Here is an 18,016-nt window from a genome sequence, read left to right as displayed (position 1 = left end):
ATATTTTATTTACTTGTATTTTCCATTATTTGAGCGGTAGTTGAAAATTCATAGGTTAATGTGGTGTCCGGTTGTCCTTGAATGGTTGTAGACGGTTCCGTGAAAGTGGTCATGTCCAGTCCGGTGTTACTGCCAACTGAAGTCACATCGAAGTTTTCAGTTACATCTACACAACGGTACATATTATCATCTTTTATTTGCAAAAAAACTGTACCACTTACCAGTTTGTCCGTATGCAAAGTTTTCACAAAAAACAAGAACAGTCACCACATTTAACAAAGCCAACTTCATGTTTGCTACATTAGCGCTAACCAAAGAGCGCTGATGCCTAACTGTTTCCACAAAAACATATAGTAAAGGTGGGACAAACGATCCATTTTTAAGCAGGAATTCCAACCCTGCCCCATACAATCGAGCAGACAAGCATGGATAACCCATTGTAATAAAACAACTCGTGCTAATGCATTGCTTTCACGCCAACCAAACTGTCTGAATATGCGCCATTTCAAAACAAATCCTCGTTTCCACATAATTCACGCTGGTGAAACCCCTACGGTTTTATGTACGCTAAAAGGTTTTACATGTATATATTTGTCGTTGAACTTTATAACTGACGACTGAACCAGAGCACGAAATGCTGTCATTGGGAGATGTTTTACGTGATTTTGAAAACGCGGCGAAAAAATGAATGCGTCTTTGTCTAACGTTTGGGCCAGCCCCGAAATGCAATCGTGCGTGATCAGTTTCGGTGGTGAAAGTGCAGCGGAAAATTTTGAAACCCTTGTTGTTGCGCCCTTCTGACCTCCAAGCTGACATTGCTGGCTACGATTCAGTGAATTTCAAAACGTTTTAGGTAAACGAGATGGATATGGAAATTTCTTCATTGCTAGTGTGTTAGAAACTTTTAGGCTTCAAACATTTCAGCATTTCTTGATAACAACATTTCGCTGCATTGTTTAGATTAACTCACCCCAAATTACTAACATTGCAAACGTCAAGGGATTTAAGGGGTATTTTAAAATATGTACTGGTGCAATACTAGAACTTTTTTTGTTCTTTTGGCAATTTGGATTTTCTGCTTTTCTGATTTACTAATTTCCCATCATTGCGCAGATCAGTCGAACTTTTTTGTCGCAAGATTTAGGTACGAGTGTGTTTTTTCGCGACTTTTGTATGCACATCCACGCTCCCAGGAATCCGACCGCTTACCTCCGCGCACTTCGCCTTTTTTTCTGTGAACGTGTTCAATCAGGTTGGTGGTTTCAACCTTTCGTGTAAGGTATTTCACGCTCGCACTTCAGAAAAGGCGACGCTCTGCAATTTGATCTCTTTTATCTCATTTTTGTTTCAACCGCTTCCATTTTCGAATGTGCCGCAATAAACCACATCGAATATTTTTGGGTCATGAAGAAAGTTTTCATAGAACGGTCTTTATGGCAACTTTGTTTATTTCTAAACGGATTATGTTGTTACTTACATCAAACCGACTCATGGTATCCGAAAAAGGGCAGCATTGGTTATTTTGTTTGTTCCGCTTGATATGTAAAATCCGTTAACAGAGTTGACTTTAAATTACATTGAAGATTCTATGTCAATATAAACACATCGTACGCACTAACACCACAAAGCAGTTACTACGTGCCCGTCGGCCTGTCTATCTGTCAAAATCTTTTGTATAATAAAAATAATATTTTTTTAGGAGGTATTGTTGATAGATAAAGGAGAAAGCTTTTGAAAGCACAGTGGATATATTTACACAACATTATGGAATAAAGTGGGGTAAATATTGTTTGAAGTAGTTTTGAATTAGGATTAACTTATTTTAAATAAATATAATCCACGAAAGGATTTCAGCTATTCACAAAGGATTTTTCAGTAATACAGTTGATTTGTATCCCTAAATCAAACCAACACTACCAGATTTAAAACCATTTTAACGAAAAATCTAATGACGATACTTCAAGTAAGCGTAGACCCGCTGCATTATACAAGTAGGACAAGCAAGTTTGGTGCTAGTGAACTTAAACATATTTGTTTAAAGTTAAATTACCAAATCGTCCACATAAATCTGGTGTAACAAAAATATCCGTGGAAATGCATTGATTTCATACCAATCAAATATTCGTCATTTTTAAATTTCTCCTCAGTTTCATGAACGCTAAAAGGTTTCAGTGTATTCATGTTTGTCGGTTAACCCCATATAAGACGACTAAACGAGGACCAGTAACTATTTTGGATTCATGTTCTGTGATTTTGCAAACGCAGAAAAAAATATACATATCTTGCTCAGCTTTGGGCCAGCCCCCAATCGCGGTCGTGCATGACTGGTTCGGTGCTGACAGTGCAGTGGAAAATTTTGAACCACCTGTTCTGGGTCCTTTTGGCCTCCATGTTGACATTGTTTGCTGCGATTCAGAAACACATTTGTGGTAAACTAGATAGATTTGGAAATTTCGTCATTGCTGCTAAGTAAAAAACTTCGAGTGTCTCGGCATTTCGTAATTACAACATTCACTGGTCTGGTCTTGCTTTTTCAATCAAGCTGTTCTAATTCATTAATTTTCAATCATTGCGCGAATTTGTCGAACAAAACTGTTTTAGGCACGAGTTTATTGTTCTTTTTGAAAATCACGCAAGGGATAAAATTAACACAAAATCTCAGTTTCTCTACTGTTTAATTAGAATTATCGTAAAAAAACTTAATTTGCATTTTTATACTGGACATAGATTGCAATACCCTCATTTGCATGTCCAAACCAATAGATAGGTCAAACTTCAACTGTCACAATTTTATATCAACATATATTATCAGATCGGTCATTTGATAAACACAATTTCAAAAGGTGTACACCAAAGTGCTCTGATTTTATGCCACCCGATCTATTAAGGTTTAATATCTGCGTCGTATAGTTATGGCTGTCTTATTGATACATCTTAGACTTCGCATTTTCGGGACCAAACCAAAATGCGAACTACATTCTTGCTGTTGTTTAGTTGACGTATTTGACTTAATGTGACAGACGTTGCTTAATTAGAACAAAACCTAATTAACATCCTCGACCTGTTTAGTGAAATGGCAACTATTATACTACATCTATCCGTAATCTAACGTAATCTGCACTAAGCTCCAATGCACAAGAAATGCTTTTTGAACCATGCTTCCCTTTTTCGCTTATTTTTTTCCGGACACATGTTCGTGCGAGTTGACCAACTACCTTGGGCCATCCCCAACCTTCCTTTGTGCGTGTCTGGTTTCGGTGCTTTTAACGTTCAGCGGAAAGTTTCGAACCCATTCTTGTTGTGCCACACCAGCTAATTTGCCGCCACTGTCGGTTACAGTTTACTGACTTCATGAGTAAAAATGCAATGTTTTGCTATTATTGAACTTCCGCCTCATGTTCGCCTGAATGAACTACCAAAATTATCTTAATGATATGATCTGTTTTTTTGTGATGCCTTCCTGATTTATGTGCTTCAGAATCAAGGGTATTATGGATAATTAAATATTTTGCACACCTTCAAAAAGGTTTAGTGCACGTTTAGTAACTTTGCAGCACGAAAAGCGGCACTGTCCACGCTTGGTGCCGAAGCTGCATTGTTTGTATCCCTTTTGCACGAGTGCTATGAGAAGTTGGCTAAAATTCATGTCATGCAGTTTTGTTTGGGTATTAGGTTTTGACATAACGATAAAGTGATGTAATTAGAAAAAGAAAGTAAAACATTACCTAACATTTCGAATCCACATAGCTGCGGATTTTGTAACAGTGGCGGCGAACAGCACTTCGGTTCTATTGTAAAGTCTAAAAAACGCACCCTTGTCGCCCGACGAAAGATGGGCTGTGTACATAAGACATTTCCTTAATGTGAGACAACTTTGAAAAGTGCTAATGTATACGTAGACATTTATGCCAGTTGCAACGTATTCAACCTGGTTCTTTGTCCCTTTAAAACGAGATGAAGAATATATGGCGATTTTAGTGCCAGAAAATCAAGGAGAAATCTTCTTAAATCCTTAAAGGAAACACTTGATAATTTTAGCGACTACTTCGACATTTATTTCATATCACTTTACTATCATTTATTTGACGTTAAATTTAATTTTTGACAATCTCGCTGAATACCACGTTAATGCAAAGCAGTATCTACACTCAAACACGTTAGTAAAAAGAAGAAGCGGGATTAAATTGCAAAGCCTTTTGAATATATGTGTCTTCTTCTCCTTGTTTAGAATCTTCTGTACAACAGCCCAAGAATGACCATACTTCCAACAACTCCTGCAGCAATCTTCAAAGCGTGCTTGGATGTGACTGCAATTTGAAAGCGATTTATCAATCTGGTACCGAAGATATTTTTTCCCCAAAAAATCACTACTTGCCTGAACGTTCACATTGATCACCTTTATATCCATATACACATCTGCATAAAAAATGCATAATGTTATCAGTAACAGGATAATATCACAAAATCCTTTCGGATCACTTAATAATTTTACTGAAAGTTTTAACTATACACGTTTATGATACGGTACTTTAACAAAAGCTTATCCAAAAACTGGGCTACCATTATTGATCACTGGTTTCTGAGAATGAACTTCTTGGAGTATTTGGTGTGTAAAAATACGTTTGTTTAAATTCAAACTCGTGGAAAACTTACCGACAGACAGGACTTCCTCCGTCTGTTTGACAACAGGTTCCCCCATTCAAACAGTAGTTGGGGTCAGTTTCACATGTACCTATTTGAAGAGACAGATTGTGGTAAGTGGGTAATGCCTGTCCTACTTGTATGCTTGACATTAAAACAATGTTTTACCGATGCAAGATTTTGTCGCATAATCATAGTTGTATCCAACGCCACAGACGCACATAAAACCTTCTTTCACATCATAGCAAGTTGCTCCGTCTGAACAGATGCCCGCTGAGCAACCAATAGAACCTGAACAAATGGTGTAGCATGACCGACGGGGTAAAGATTAACAAATCTATCTGCTGTCGTATAGGTTTATCACTGAAAATAAACATTTGTGGTTTGTGCCATACCCGACGTTTGGGCTGTGACTTGACCAGTTCCGTTTCTTTGTAGTCCCGTTACATCGTTTGTAACAACAATTACTGTGAACACGTAGTTCGTAGCTTGGGTCAATCCAAGAACGGTCACTTTAACCGTGTTGTCGTGTGCAGAGGACGCTTGAACATGGACTGGAGTAACCCCAACCGCCATCACGTGATAGCTGGTGGCCCGTGCAACGGATGCAAAAGATATAATGAGGGATGTTTCCGTGACAGAAGATACCGTGAGCGGTGAGACGACAGGAGCTGAATTAACATTAAGAACGTATCAGACAATATTCACAACAAACTTGTTTAGACTTTACAATGGTTTACGAAACCACAGGTTAAATTGGATAATTTAGCTAATGAAAAACATGAAGCTCACTTGTTGATATGACCAAGAGGTTGCTGAAGGGAGAGTAAGCCAATGTACTGGGGCCAACATTGACGAGGACTCTTACTTGACCGGAGCATATTTGGTTAGGTGTTAGGTCGTTGAACGTTACGGAGAGATCAGTGGTGATTACCTCAAATGTTTCCCCAGGACAAGTAACTGCAATAAATAACTTTGATACAAAAACTATTTGAAACAGACCTGTTTAACAAATGCACAATAAAGTGTTCAACTAATCTATTAATTCTTTTTGCCCTCAGCAATCTCGGTTTGTTTTCAAAAATGGATAATAATAATCAATTTTAAATCTGTGCAACAATATTGGATAGGTAATCTTTATGTTTTACTAGCTAACTTAAAGATATATTAGTTACCCCACGAAGATTCAAACTCACCTGTAACTTCGTATTCTAATGCGGCACTGACGCTGTCGTATTTAAATTTGCTGACGTGGTGTTGATTCTTGTTGCACGGAAGAAATTTGGAATATCGGGCAAAGGATGAACTGTAAAACATGATTTTAAGCGATAAGTAACTTGTTTCATGATTTTCCTTACATTTTATGCAAAACATTTGAGTCAATTTGACGCGAACAAACTTATTGAATTACACACATCGATTTAAAATTGCCAAGTATTTAAACGATAGAAAAAACGTACTGGTAACAATATGTTGAAACAAAGCATAATCCAGATCAGACCCGTCCAATTCCGCAACACTGTACACGTGGGTTGGATCGTTAGTATTGAGCGTTCCAACACACGACGCAACAGTACTTCCATTCCTGTAGAAGCGTAAATAAAGCGCTTGAACGAGAATAACAGTCTTTAAAGTAGCAATCGTTACCTGAAGGCAGTGATGTTTACGTCCAATAAATCTAATGTAACATTTCCCAGTACAGCCTTCAGCGCCGTAGTCAACTCAGGCTCGTATCGATCGCGTAATTGGCGGGAGCGGACTGATGTAATATCCTCAAGCTCAACACTATACACTTCCTTGAGCAAGTTTAACGAAAAAGCCACTTTTATTGCATCTGAAATCAAAGGTATGTAATGTCTACATGGTAACAGTCTGGATTGTCTGGATTGTGCGTCAGCTATTCAAACAGCCCAACTTACCTGTGGTCACAGCAACAAAGTTACTAATTTCCGATTTCCTGTAAACGTAGGATGAATTTTTTAGCTTCCGAACTCTTGTGCCCAACGAGTAATTCGTATTTGGTTTCAAGTTAGTGACTGTCGCGATGATCTCGGTGGTGATAATGCTTTGTTCATTTCCATCGGCTTCAATCACCAACACCTTTACAAAAACGTTTTCAAACATTTGTCGATTTGTTGTTTATTGTTAAGGTACCTCATATTCTCCGTAGAAACGACGAGCGTCTGTAACGATTTTCAATGAATCTGTGGAAACTTGCAGTACGTTGGGAGGAACCGATAGAGGATTGACTGCGAAAATAAACATCTTAGTATTTGGGTTTACATACAAACTTGATTCGTGTTTTATTTTGAGAAATCCTAGTTTGAATTCTTTGTTATCTATGGAACCACAATAAGGAAGGAAATAAATTTTCTTACGTATACAATCAACTCCAGGATGACATTGGCAGTCATAAGAACCAATAGTGTTGATACACAACGATTGTGGAGGGCAGATATCCGTATTCGAACATTCATCGATATCGGTGCAAGTCTAATAAAACAATGACAATGAAATTCGACATCAATTTTATGATAAATGTTTAATTATTTTCTTTCGAAATCATTTCCATTTTCAGTGCGGATGACAGTTTGTACAGAGATGATAAATAACGGTAAACTATGTCAAGGGGTACATTTACGGCCGAGATAATGGAGTCAACGTGATGAACGCGTGATGGGCGCATGTACAGGGCGGCGCTTTGCGAGCATTAATGCATGACGTGACGTTAGGTTTGGTCGGCGGGTTGCACGCAGACAATTATACACGTGATGGGAAAGTTTTTGTGACGAACAAAGCCAATATTACTTACAAAGGGATTAAGTGGTATTTGCAGCACATGAACTGGGGCTGTATTTTGCAGTAATGCGAATATGTGCGATTGTGCAGTTACTTCGCAAAGAGAATACCTGGAATATACAGGAGCTCTTGCCATTCAGCGCAGTCCATTCAGGACGGATCAAACGCTATGGACGTTATAAATATAAACTATAGTAGTATGCCTTAGCCAATCTGTCGCTCGAAATTAAAATCTGATTATCATAAATGTACTATTGTAGCGACTACTGCTTATTTATCGAACCGTGACAAGCGTCGATTGCCTTTTTCTACACGGGCGCAAACTTTCCAACGTCTAATGGATTCTGTGTGTCAGGATTTGCCATTTGCATTTGTATACTTGGATGACATTTTAGTCGCCAGTTCCTCGGCAGTCATTCATGTAACGCATCTTCGGCAAATATTTCAGAGGCCTAACGACCATGGACTTATTATTAACATTTCGAAGTGCTCTTTCGGTCTAAAGGAAATAGACTTTCTCGGACAACGAGTGGACAAAACTGGAGCTAAGCCTTTGCAATCAAAAGTACAGGCCATTCAAGCATTTTAACGACCCACAACCCTAGCGGGCCAACAACAGTTCAATAGGATGATAAACTTTTACCATCGCTTTATACCATCTGCGGCAAAAATTTTGTCACCCAATTACAAAGCGATAGCGGCAAAGAAAAAAGAAGTAGTGTGGACTGATGAACTCGACCGCGCGTTTCTCCAAGCCAAACAAGCGCTTGCGAACGCCACGCTTCTCAGCCACCCTCAGGCAATGACTGACACTGCTTTGTCAGTGGATGCGTCACAAACAGCTGTTGGGGCTGTACTTGAGCAATTTATTAGAGACGAATGGAAACCTTTGGCATTTTTCAGCAAACAGTTTCGCCCAGCGGAAACAAAGTACAGCAGTGCATTCGATCGAGAGTTGCTGGCTTTGTATTTTGCGGTACGTCATTTCAGTTACTTCCTTGAAGGTCGTACGTTTACGGTTTTCACTGATCACAAATCGCTCACATTTGCTTTCACAAAATGTTCCGATCCTTGGTTGAGTCGTCAACAACGACATCTTTCTTACATATCAGAATTTACCACAGATGTATGGCATGTCGCAGGCAAGCAGAATCATGTCGCTGACGCACTTTCCCGGTCTCTAGTAGCGGAGGTCCAACCTTCTGCAACACAGTTTGATCCCAAATCTCTTTCTGCAGCACAACGAGCAAATGAGCAAGTAATGGCAGATTATCGATCTTCGATAACCAATCTCCACTTTAAAATGCTTAATTTTGAAAAGGATGGTTGCGAAATTCTCTGCGACATCTCCACTGGTGTACCGCGACCTGTGGTGCCGACAGCGTGGCTCAAACACGTGTTCCATGCACTGCACGACCTTTCTCATTCATCGGCGAGGACTAAAAAGCTCATTACGCAACGTTACGTGTGGCATGGAATGCAGAAAGACGTAGGAAATTGGGCACTGCAGTGTCTTTCTTGCCAACGCTCCAAAGTACAACGTCATGTACGAGCTCCGATCGAATACTACTCTTTTGTTCATGCACGATTCGCTCACCTGAACGTTGACATAGTGGGCCCCTTGCCACAATGCCAAGGTTTCACATACCTTTTCACTGTCGTGGACCGTGTCACACGATGACCAGAAGCCATACGCATGTCGAATGCAACAGCTTTGACCTGCGCCAAAGTTTTCATCAGCGCTTGGATTGCCCGCTTTTTCATTACTTCCCATTTAACGTCGGATCGAGGACCCCAGTTTACCTCCGAACTCTGGTCAGCTGTTAACAAGCTCCTCGGTATTAAACTACACCCTACAACAGCTTTTCATCCCCAGGCCAATGGCCTTGTGGAACGATTCCACAGGCATTTGAAAAGCGCTCTTATGGCGCGCGCAACGTCAACGGCTAACTGGGTTGACGATTTACCGTGGGTGCTTCTGGGCATCAGAACAACTCCCAAAGAAGATTTACAAACTTCGTCGGCCGAACAGGTTTACAGTGCACCGCTCGCAGTGCCGGGAGACATCACACCCAACATTGCTACACCACCAAATGTTGCAAATTTGCTTTCACAGCTCCGACAGTCAGTGAGAAGTCAGATTCCGATATTAATGTCCCGCCACGGTGCTAAAAGAGTAGCACTTCCGAGGAAGCTGTTAACTGCGAAGTACGAAGTACAAGGATACTCATCGACCACCATTAACAGCACCTTACGAGGGTCCCTACAAGGTTGTTGAGACTTCTAAAACAACGTTTGTTTTGGATTTTGGCGGCCGACATGCAACAATTTCTGTTGATCGGCTTAAGCCCGCAGAAGTGGACCTGACCGAACCGGTCGCAGTTGCGCGACCTCCGCGTCGAGGCAGACCGCCTAGACATCCTGCGCTCCGATGATATTACTGTGTAATTGTCTCCTTATTTTCCGCATTGTACGTTTCTGAACGGGGGTGGTGTAGCGACTACTGGTTATTTATCGAAACGTGACAAGCGTCGATTGCCTTTTTCTAAATGTGTCTCGTTTTATGTTGCTTGTTGAAGTGCCCGTCATTCTGATTTGTTGGCGCTTGAATAAACATCGCCACACTATCAAATTTACGCAAAGTTGACATGACCGTTTCACATGCACTTAACGCTGGTAGTTGGGACAAATTGTGCGTTAAGTAAGTGCGTGATATGTCGTTAATAACATGTCACCAGGTAGGAAGGGTCTGTTGTGTTTTTAATGTGTTTATACGTGTGCAGCAATCAAAAACGCAGCCATCTTTGCTGAGAGCCTATCGAACATGCGTTTATAAACTGTTAAGCATGGTCTTATCTTTACGAATATTTTTGTCTGCAAAATCCTTCCGAATGTACTTGCGCAATACCAATGTAAGAAGATAAATACAAAATTGTTCCTAACTACGGTTCGCGCTCTTCCTAATACGAAAATTGTGTAATACCGGCTCAGATTGCGCAATCGCAACCGCACTGAAAATGTATTTATGAAAAAGGTAGATGTTTAAAAACTTACGCCATTGGATGATATTTGATAGCCGTCAAAACACACACAACTGAAGCTTCCTTGAGAGTTAACGCACTTTAATCCTGTTGGACAAGTGCTGTTGTCCAGACACTCATTGATGTCCTTGCATGTCTAAACAAAGCGTTTTAAAAATAACAAATATCGGCATTGTAGATGTGAACACCTGGCTTATTTAACAAAAGATCAGAGCGTATAACAACCGTAACATCACACCATACTTTTTTAATCCAGCTTATTGACAATCGGAGGAGGAAAACCGAAACACTTACACCATCTGCAGTCATCTCATGTCCTAAATTGCACACACATTCGAAACTTCCGTCGAAGTTCATGCAAGATGATCTGGTTGGGCATATACCGATATTCAAACATTCGTCTATGTCTTCGCACGTCTATTAAAAGTAGGCATTTCTTGGAAAGTTAGTCACATGGAAACATTAAAACCATCAATTAAGTACAAAGGACGTTACACACTGTCTAACAAATCTACATGAATTTGCAGGAATTTATTGAAACTCACAAAGTTTGTAGTTGTATGGAAACCTTGTGGACAAGAGCAATTGTAGCCACCAGGGAAGTTGAAACAATTTAAACCCATCGGGCACGAAGTGATATTAAGGCATTCATCAATGTCTTCACATGTCTGCATTTGGTTCCACAGAATATTATATTTATTCACAGTATTATCAATAAACTTCTTTTTGAAACAGAGACAAATAGTTCATGTTCAAAATATTAGTTGGTAGCAATATCAGGCGAAAGTCTCATTGTATGTTTTGCTACTCACTCCGTTATCGACCACATGATGTCCTTCCAAACACGTACAGTTGTAGCCTCCAACAAAATTTGAACAAACTGCACCAGGTGGACAGACATCTGTGTTTAGACATTCGTCCATGTCGGAGCACGTCTAAAGTAACAAACCGGTTAAATTTATGATGATTCCGCAAACTTAACCTCTATATTTTTATGTGGATATAACGGATAGGATAAATTGCCACATTGCCAACTTACGCCGTTAGCATTCATTTCGAATCCCACAGGACACGCACACTCGTAGCTACCCTCTGTATTAAAGCAAGATAAACCTCCTGGACAAGTGATACCACCCATGCATTCGTCAGTATCTCTGCATGTCTGCAACATATGTCAAGATAAATTTAAACAATTTATTGCGTGTAGATTAGTTTTGTAATTTCTGATACACTTACGTCATTTGGTGCTATATGGTAACCTGTTGGACACGTACACTGGTATCCGCCGTTGAAATTAAAACATGGCGACGTGGACGGACAAATATCGTCAGTTGAGCATTCGTCAACATCGTTGCAAGTCTGCAAATCAACTAATAGTTTAACGCAAAGAAAAAAATACAAATAATTTTTAATTCTGATGTAGAAGTTTGTAATAGTGTCAACAACATGTAAATCAGTATGAAAGTTATTTGAAATGCTGATCTGAGCGAGTCAAAAGCCTTATTAAGAATGGTTTCCGTGTAGCATTGTTTATTCAATAAATTCCGCTCACTCCATCAGATGCCATTTCATAACCATCGAAACATGTGCAATTGTATCCTCCTTCCATTTCCACGCACAGTGAAGTGTTGTTGTCGCAAGTGTTCAAGTTGGGATCCGAACACTCTTCCACGTCAACGCAAGTACCGGATATTTCCTGAAATCCGGCTCTGTTTGAACAAAAGTTTGAGTTTTATTTGTGATATGATGGCCATGATTTGGTAAAATGTTGGCAATTCAATGAAAACAATAATAAACCAAATTTTGCTTATTAAAACGCAATTTGTTGGTTTGAAAAAGTAAATTTCAGAAATGAAACTGTAAAAACAAAGACGTGCTTGCAAATGCAACTGAATAAAGGAGCTTCATTGACGCATATTTCTGTCTGATTATCGCAGTTGTGTAATCCTTGCTCGCACTCATTAAAATCCACACAAGAAGTCTCATCCCCATCAGTGGCGTTTCTGAGAGTACAATGATTAGATCAAGAAACGAACAAGGCCAATTGAGAACAGCTACCTGAAAAAATTTGGTAGGCATGGACATACAAACGAGCCTGGTACATCCTGACAACTGGTCGACTCGAGAGAGCAGTTGTGAGTTGCAGTCGTGCATTCGTCGATGTTTTGACAAACCCCCGTAGTGTTGCTCGCAAATCCGTGGTTGCACAAACAACTTCATAACAAAATACTTATTATATCACCAAAAAAAATACTATATTCCTCAGAAGCCATGCCATGCTTTCGCATAGCAAGGCAGGATCGCCCCACTGCGCAGGCCCTTTATATTTGGCGATCACAGCTCTAATATTCTAATCATAAGGTTCACAGGGTTCGCACCCAAGGCATTGTAGCCAAGCTGGATCTGCCACTTTTTTCAGATCTCGCTCCGACTTGTCGGGAAAAGTGGCTGATCCAGCTTGGCTGCAATGCCTTGGCTGCGAAGCCTGAGAACTATATTCCTCATGAATATTTATTTTGTTTACAAACTTTAATGACACCAAGACGTTTCAAAAATATACCCAACTTTCAAAAGAATAATTAAAATAATTAGTTTACCTGTAATTTCCAATTGTATTTACACAGTGTGAGTGTCGGACCATAGTGCAAGGATCTCCGGTACATTCATCCACATCACGACATTGTGTTGTGTTCTCCAAAACATATCCGTCATTACAAGAACATATAAAGCCGTTGTAGATTGACTCGCACATATGTTCACATGGATTGGAATCGCACATGTCAATATTCGTACAGTTTCGTCCGTCACCTTACAGCGCCGTACAAATATACTTGTTAAAGTCGTCAAAACTTTTCGAGATATATTGTGCATAACAAAAGTTCACCATTCAGTATATTTGCGAACAGTTGACAGTTACAAAAAGTCAAAATTATATTTTTTCCAAAATAACAAATGTTAAATAAATAGGTTAGGTCCCCAACATAATCAGAAATATTGTTTGAGGTCGACCACATGAGGGTTGGTTAAACTTTTAACGACAATGTGATTTAGTTTACCTGTTGTTCCTTCAGGACAATCCCCACAAGTCTCACCAACTCCTGGAGCTGGAACATCTGTACATGTGACGTTGGTGAAACAGGCCGATAAAAGGCAACCGTTTCTATCCTCAGAACAATTAGAACCGGTGTAAGCCTCAGTGCATTCGCAGTTAACCATCTTTAAAAATAAAAACACATTTTATATGTCTATTGTACATTCTATTGTACATTACATGGTATGATATTATTGTAATAAATTTGCACTTTTTTTTATAAAGGAACCTGATAGTTCTCGTTCCGCACGGCCGGATTGTCAAAGAGGCAAGTTGCGTTGTTTAAACAGTTGCACAGTTTCACGTTGATGACCATGACAGTTTCACCTCCAAGGGAATCGGTGGCGATCACAATTGAGGTCATGTTAGTGACGTTTGTAATCACGTGACGGTCTGATGGTGTCCACGTCATAACGCCGGTTACTAAAATTGGTTTGACGTACTGTGTTATGATACCCAAATTTTAATAAATCTTTATTTTGGTATTTTTTAGAACTTTCATCAAGGATACAGGAAGGTTGAGATATTGGTCGGAATACCTATTCCCGAATATATTTATATTTTTCAAATTAAGTACGAGTTGAGTTTGTATGATTAGTATCTTTGTTCTCATATTCAGTTACAGATATTGTCACTGATCTTATCTTGTCAAGGTACTTTTTATTTTCCACTTTTATATCAGACGATCGCTTGTAACTTTTTTATCGATAACAATAGAAATCAGAATTAAGTATTCTTACAATTTTCAATGAACATTCCACCGATCAAGTCATTTTCATCGAGACTAAATGTAACTGCATGTCCATCACAGCAATCATAGGTGATGGAGCGATGGTAATAACAGGTAAGGCATTGGCTTTAAAACAACAGAAAAGTATTTAGAAATTTTTTCCGGAAAAGTGTAAAATATTTCTTAAAGTTGGTTGCGTTTTATCTTATTCGAAAAGTTTTAAAAGTTCACAACATAAGTTGGAGACATGACAATACAAACCATTGGTTTCGGTTATTTCTGCGCTGCTCTCGGATTCTGCTTTGGTGTTTTCTCCGATTTCACTTCGGTTTGTCGTCAACACGTCGTAGAGACAAGTAGTAGAAAGTACATTGTTGGTTGTACAGTTCGCCCGAATCCCCTCAAAGTGAGATGATCCTCGTTGTTCGGCCACAAGATCTTCGAGGAACGGAGGTTCGGATGCTGATGTGGGATTGTGATCTTGGTATGTGTCGCCAGTTTCACCGGTGTAGTTAAAGAAGCTTTCACTTTCGTTAAACAACTTCCCTGCATAGAAGATACAGCGTTATGCAAACCGTAATAAGAGCTCAACAGCTTTTGTTACATTTCAAAGTTTTTATGGCTGTATAATTTACAAATAAGTAGTAGTTACATGTTTGCCCAAAAGAGAAAATGCTTCTTTCATTCAATGTGTTGTTTAAGATATCCTGATTTTCGGTTGGTTGCAGCGTCATCCAATCAAGGGTGGTTCTGTTTCTCATTAAGAAGTCGTTTTCTTGTATTCCATCCCAGTAACCTGCAAATAAATTGTGTGTTATGTGCTCCCCAGATCGATAATGATATGACTTACCCATCAGTCCCTGTGAATAGTTTTGCAGTGTAGCTGTGTCTCCTGTGAACTGCATGGTAAGGAGAAAGTTGGTGGATGTTATCGACAGTGAATTCGAGGAGGGAAATGTCGCGGTGTAAGTTCCATTTGCGGCGGTTAAACTCACTTCTTCCACGACTGTTTCAGCTAAAAAAAGTGGTTATATTGCTCCAAATGTTATACGTTGAACTGAATTGCGCAACTTACTGTCTGTTATGTTTTCCACAAGAGCGCCATTTACCTTTACGATCACTTCATCCCCAATTGCGCTCGAAAAGTCAACCTCAAACTGAACCTAAATTTTTGTGAAGCGTTAACCATCCGGTCAGAAAGTTAAGGATTGGCCAAAATGCTGTACAAATGTAAACAAAACAATTTGTATCATAGGATTGTCTACCGTTCCAGAAGTGTCGGTTGCAAGGTCCTTTGCTGCAAAAGCGGTAAAAACAGTTGCGTCCGATTCGGTCAAATCTTCTTTCTTGGCCTTCTTGGTGCGAGCTTGCAGGGAGAATACACCGGGAGCGTACAACATATGATATTCTCCCAATCCGTTAAAACTGTACGTAACCCCGTCGTTTGTTGTAATGTGAGGATCGCCCCAAAAGAAAGCTAAGAGAGTGAAAAATAGTGCCCTTTTTCCTATTTTCTTTCCTGATAACAAGAGGACATAGAATATACTTACCAACCCTTCTGGGGATGTAACCGATACAAGTGGCTGGTTGTCGTTGGGCCTGATACAAACTGCAGAGGAGTGGATCGTTGCTCTCAACGCAGCACTGCCTTCGAGGAATGAGGTCGTTTTCTAATACAAGAATGTTAACATGATTTTCGAACATATCGCATGTGAGTAGTGATTTACTTTAGGGAAACACAATGTTGAAATGGTAAAATTTTTGGTGATTTTTAGAAATATTGGAGTGAATTGAAACTCACCCAACGAGCGGTTGTATTGAGCTTCAAATAACTCTCTGCTTCTCGTGGAAACCCAAGACCAACGTGGGTTTCGTTCAAATATTGGAATCTGACTGCGCTCGTATCGACTAGCAAACGGGCCTGATATGAGTGGAGCTTGACTCCACCACCCCCAAAGCCGTGAAAATGAAGTGCCACGAAGTGCGTAGCAACACCTTGGGCCCGTATTGACACGAGGTTGGTAGCAGTTGTACAAACCGACTGCAAAACAAATGGTACATTATATTATGTAGATATTACTTCCTGTTGTGCATGTGTATGTCAAAACTTGGGATGTGGGGTTATATTAATAGACGTAGCTTAGCCTTTTAATTTTTCACACAAACACAATGGTAATATTAGAAAATGTGGTTATAGTTGAATTGTAATATAGTTGATGGTAAACTTGAAAAAGCAATTTGAAAAAAGTTTAATCCAATGTAATTGTATTCCTGATCGTTCTTTGCTCTTTTTGGAGTCTCGGGAATATAATATATTTATTCGTAAAGCCGGTCACCGACCTGTGGAGGCTAATTCCTATAGTCATTTTTGACATTTTCTTTACCAATGTAGTATATTCGCAAGGAACACGACAAATACAAATATCAGCAAAACATCTCACCATCATCATATCCCCATTCCTCAAAGTTTGCTGTTCGATAATAATCGGGTAAGTATCTGTCGCGGAGAGAGTTCACGTAGAGCTCCACGTCCACAGACCATGTGAACCTTCTGTCAATTCGCGCCTGAAGACTATTGCACGGACAGGGCTCTTCTTCCGGTTTCCACGGATCTCTTACGTCTCGCAAAGCCCACTTTCGACATCCTCTCCTTGCTGCTGCTTCGTTGTCACGGCCTTGTGCTACTTGATAATAATACTGGCCTGTTGGGCCACCTATAACAAAAAATTTTCTTGTAGTACCTTGAAGACCTATTGAAGAAGCACAATTATTATTGTACACTTAATTTTATTTTTATGGTCTTGAAAAATCAAATTATGCAAAACACGCGCTATGAGCAGAAAAAATATTGCCGCTATGTGAATGCCCACAGAAATAGCGAACCTGCTGTTTGATTGCGGTGGTCAGGCCTGTAATCTCCCTGTGTTTCAATGTATTCGTGACCCAGGGCAAACCTGTACCCAATTAAAGCCCGGTTTCCCCTGTAATATCTCTTTCGTGTATCCCACAACATGGCGTCTTCCTTGTAGTTGTAGATAAGGTAGGTGTCGGTCCCATCGCTCGCTATGATCGCTTGGAATGTACTAGGCTGAAATATACAAATAATATCCTGTGAATAGGGCAAACACCATTTGTTGCTCTTTGGAATGAATATGCATTAACACTATGTATACAGTAATATTTCATGCAATGGTATGATTGGCAGGATCGCCCCACTACGCAGGTCCTTGCCTGGCGATCACAGCTATCGTATCGCGATCATTAGGTTTCCAGGCTTGGCAGCCAAGGCATTGCAGCCTAACTGGGTCAGCCACTTTTTGTATGTGAAGGTTGCCTGGCAAGTCGTGCGCTTGCGCACCAGTCTACCTTGGCCACAATATACCCCGTGAAACCACTGAACTCCTGTAGCTCAGTTGGTAGAGCGTTGGGCCTGGTTAGCCCAGGGTGGTGAGTTCAAACCTCACCGGGAGCTTGATTTTTCAAATCTTGCTCCGACTTGTCATGAAAAAGTGGCTGATCCAGGTAGGCTGCAATGCCTTGGCTGCCAAGCCTGCAAACACTATGTATACATGTATGAATTGTTTATGTTCCAAGGTATGTTATATCAACAACGTGTGTTACAAGAAATATATCAGTAAAGTCCTGCCAATAAAATGGTGAATGTCATTTAGCATTTGCAGCCCAATGGAATTAGCCTTCACTTACATAATTGCG

At 39.9% G+C, this 18,016-nt stretch overlaps 4 protein-coding genes across 6 annotated transcripts in view; all 4 read right to left on the bottom strand.

Moving 5' to 3' along the window:
• LOC145917457 (uncharacterized) overlaps positions 1–328 on the bottom strand; it is a 29,699-nt gene extending 29,371 nt beyond the window's left edge. For 2 of the 3 annotated variants that reach the window (XM_083002950.1, XM_083002948.1), the window contains exons 1-2: positions 222–328; positions 14–166 (exon numbers count right to left, since the gene is read on the bottom strand). In XM_083002950.1, the coding sequence (XP_082859076.1) occupies positions 14–166; positions 222–291 (223 nt within the window). In that variant the 5' untranslated portion in view covers positions 292–328. The remainder of the gene's footprint in view (positions 1–13; positions 167–221) is intronic. The other variant, XM_083002949.1, reaches the window with a different exon arrangement.
• A 3,715-nt stretch (positions 329–4,043) lies between these two features.
• On the bottom strand, positions 4,044–5,601 carry LOC145917615 (putative neural-cadherin 2). Its single transcript, XM_083002961.1, has 6 exons — positions 5,434–5,601; positions 5,037–5,312; positions 4,810–4,932; positions 4,654–4,732; positions 4,376–4,416; positions 4,044–4,307 (listed from the first exon to the last, which is right to left on the bottom strand). The coding sequence occupies exons 2-6, from the start codon at positions 5,215–5,217 to the stop codon at positions 4,225–4,227; spliced, it is 507 nt and encodes a 168-aa protein (XP_082859087.1). The 5' UTR covers positions 5,218–5,312; positions 5,434–5,601; the 3' UTR covers positions 4,044–4,224.
• LOC145917566 (uncharacterized) lies at positions 5,463–14,706 on the bottom strand. The gene is made up of 21 exons (XM_083002958.1): positions 14,564–14,706; positions 14,313–14,428; positions 13,802–13,995; positions 13,538–13,697; positions 13,079–13,289; positions 12,540–12,695; positions 12,359–12,484; positions 12,034–12,190; positions 11,718–11,840; positions 11,521–11,643; positions 11,294–11,416; positions 11,027–11,149; positions 10,776–10,898; positions 10,495–10,617; positions 7,020–7,134; positions 6,796–6,890; positions 6,561–6,741; positions 6,289–6,475; positions 6,102–6,226; positions 5,838–5,947; positions 5,463–5,601 (listed from the first exon to the last, which is right to left on the bottom strand). The coding sequence occupies exons 2-20, from the start codon at positions 14,326–14,328 to the stop codon at positions 5,853–5,855; spliced, it is 2,556 nt and encodes an 851-aa protein (XP_082859084.1). The 5' UTR covers positions 14,329–14,428; positions 14,564–14,706; the 3' UTR covers positions 5,463–5,601; positions 5,838–5,852.
• Positions 14,707–15,377: 671 nt separating this feature from the next.
• Positions 15,378–16,878, bottom strand: LOC145917599 (uncharacterized). The gene is made up of 5 exons (XM_083002960.1): positions 16,744–16,878; positions 16,104–16,343; positions 15,853–15,972; positions 15,568–15,779; positions 15,378–15,465 (listed from the first exon to the last, which is right to left on the bottom strand). Exons 1-4 carry the CDS (start codon positions 16,750–16,752, stop codon positions 15,636–15,638), a joined length of 513 nt encoding a protein of 170 aa, XP_082859086.1. The 5' UTR covers positions 16,753–16,878; the 3' UTR covers positions 15,378–15,465; positions 15,568–15,635.
• Positions 16,879–18,016: the final 1,138 nt, after the last annotated feature.

The sequence above is a fragment of the Ascidia mentula genome, chromosome 1 (assembly GCF_947561715.1).
Source record: "Ascidia mentula chromosome 1, kaAscMent1.1, whole genome shotgun sequence".
Classification (NCBI taxonomy): Eukaryota; Metazoa; Chordata; class Ascidiacea; order Phlebobranchia; family Ascidiidae; genus Ascidia; species Ascidia mentula.
The sequence above is the reverse complement of the archived record's forward strand: the minus strand, read 5'-3'. Positions and strand labels throughout refer to the sequence as shown.

What these genes read in the sequence shown, in the direction of transcription:
- LOC145917599 (XM_083002960.1), bottom strand. An exon ending in TCAATACAACCGCTCGTTGG is followed by an intron (nt 15,973 to 16,103) that starts GTGAGTTTCAAT and finishes TTCTTGTATTAG; the next exon opens with AAAACGACCTCATTCCTCGA. An exon ending in TTACATCCCCAGAAGGGTTG is followed by an intron (nt 15,780 to 15,852) that starts GTAAGTATATTC and finishes TCACTCTCTTAG; the next exon opens with CTTTCTTTTGGGGCGATCCT.
- LOC145917566 (XM_083002958.1), bottom strand. An exon ending in TCCTGGAGTTGATTGTATAC is followed by an intron (nt 6,891 to 7,019) that starts GTAAGAAAATTT and finishes TTATTTTCGCAG; the next exon opens with TCAATCCTCTATCGGTTCCT. An exon ending in GTTTCAACATATTGTTACCA is followed by an intron (nt 5,948 to 6,101) that starts GTACGTTTTTTC and finishes CATGTTTTACAG; the next exon opens with TTCATCCTTTGCCCGATATT.
- LOC145917615 (XM_083002961.1), bottom strand. Translation starts at nt 5,217, where the DNA reads ATGGCGGTTGGGGTTACTCCAGTCCATGTTCAAGCGTCCTCTGCACAC. An exon ending in AGTCACAGCCCAAACGTCGG is followed by an intron (nt 4,933 to 5,036) that starts GTATGGCACAAA and finishes CCATTTGTTCAG; the next exon opens with GTTCTATTGGTTGCTCAGCG. An exon ending in TGCGACAAAATCTTGCATCG is followed by an intron (nt 4,733 to 4,809) that starts GTAAAACATTGT and finishes CTCTTCAAATAG; the next exon opens with GTACATGTGAAACTGACCCC.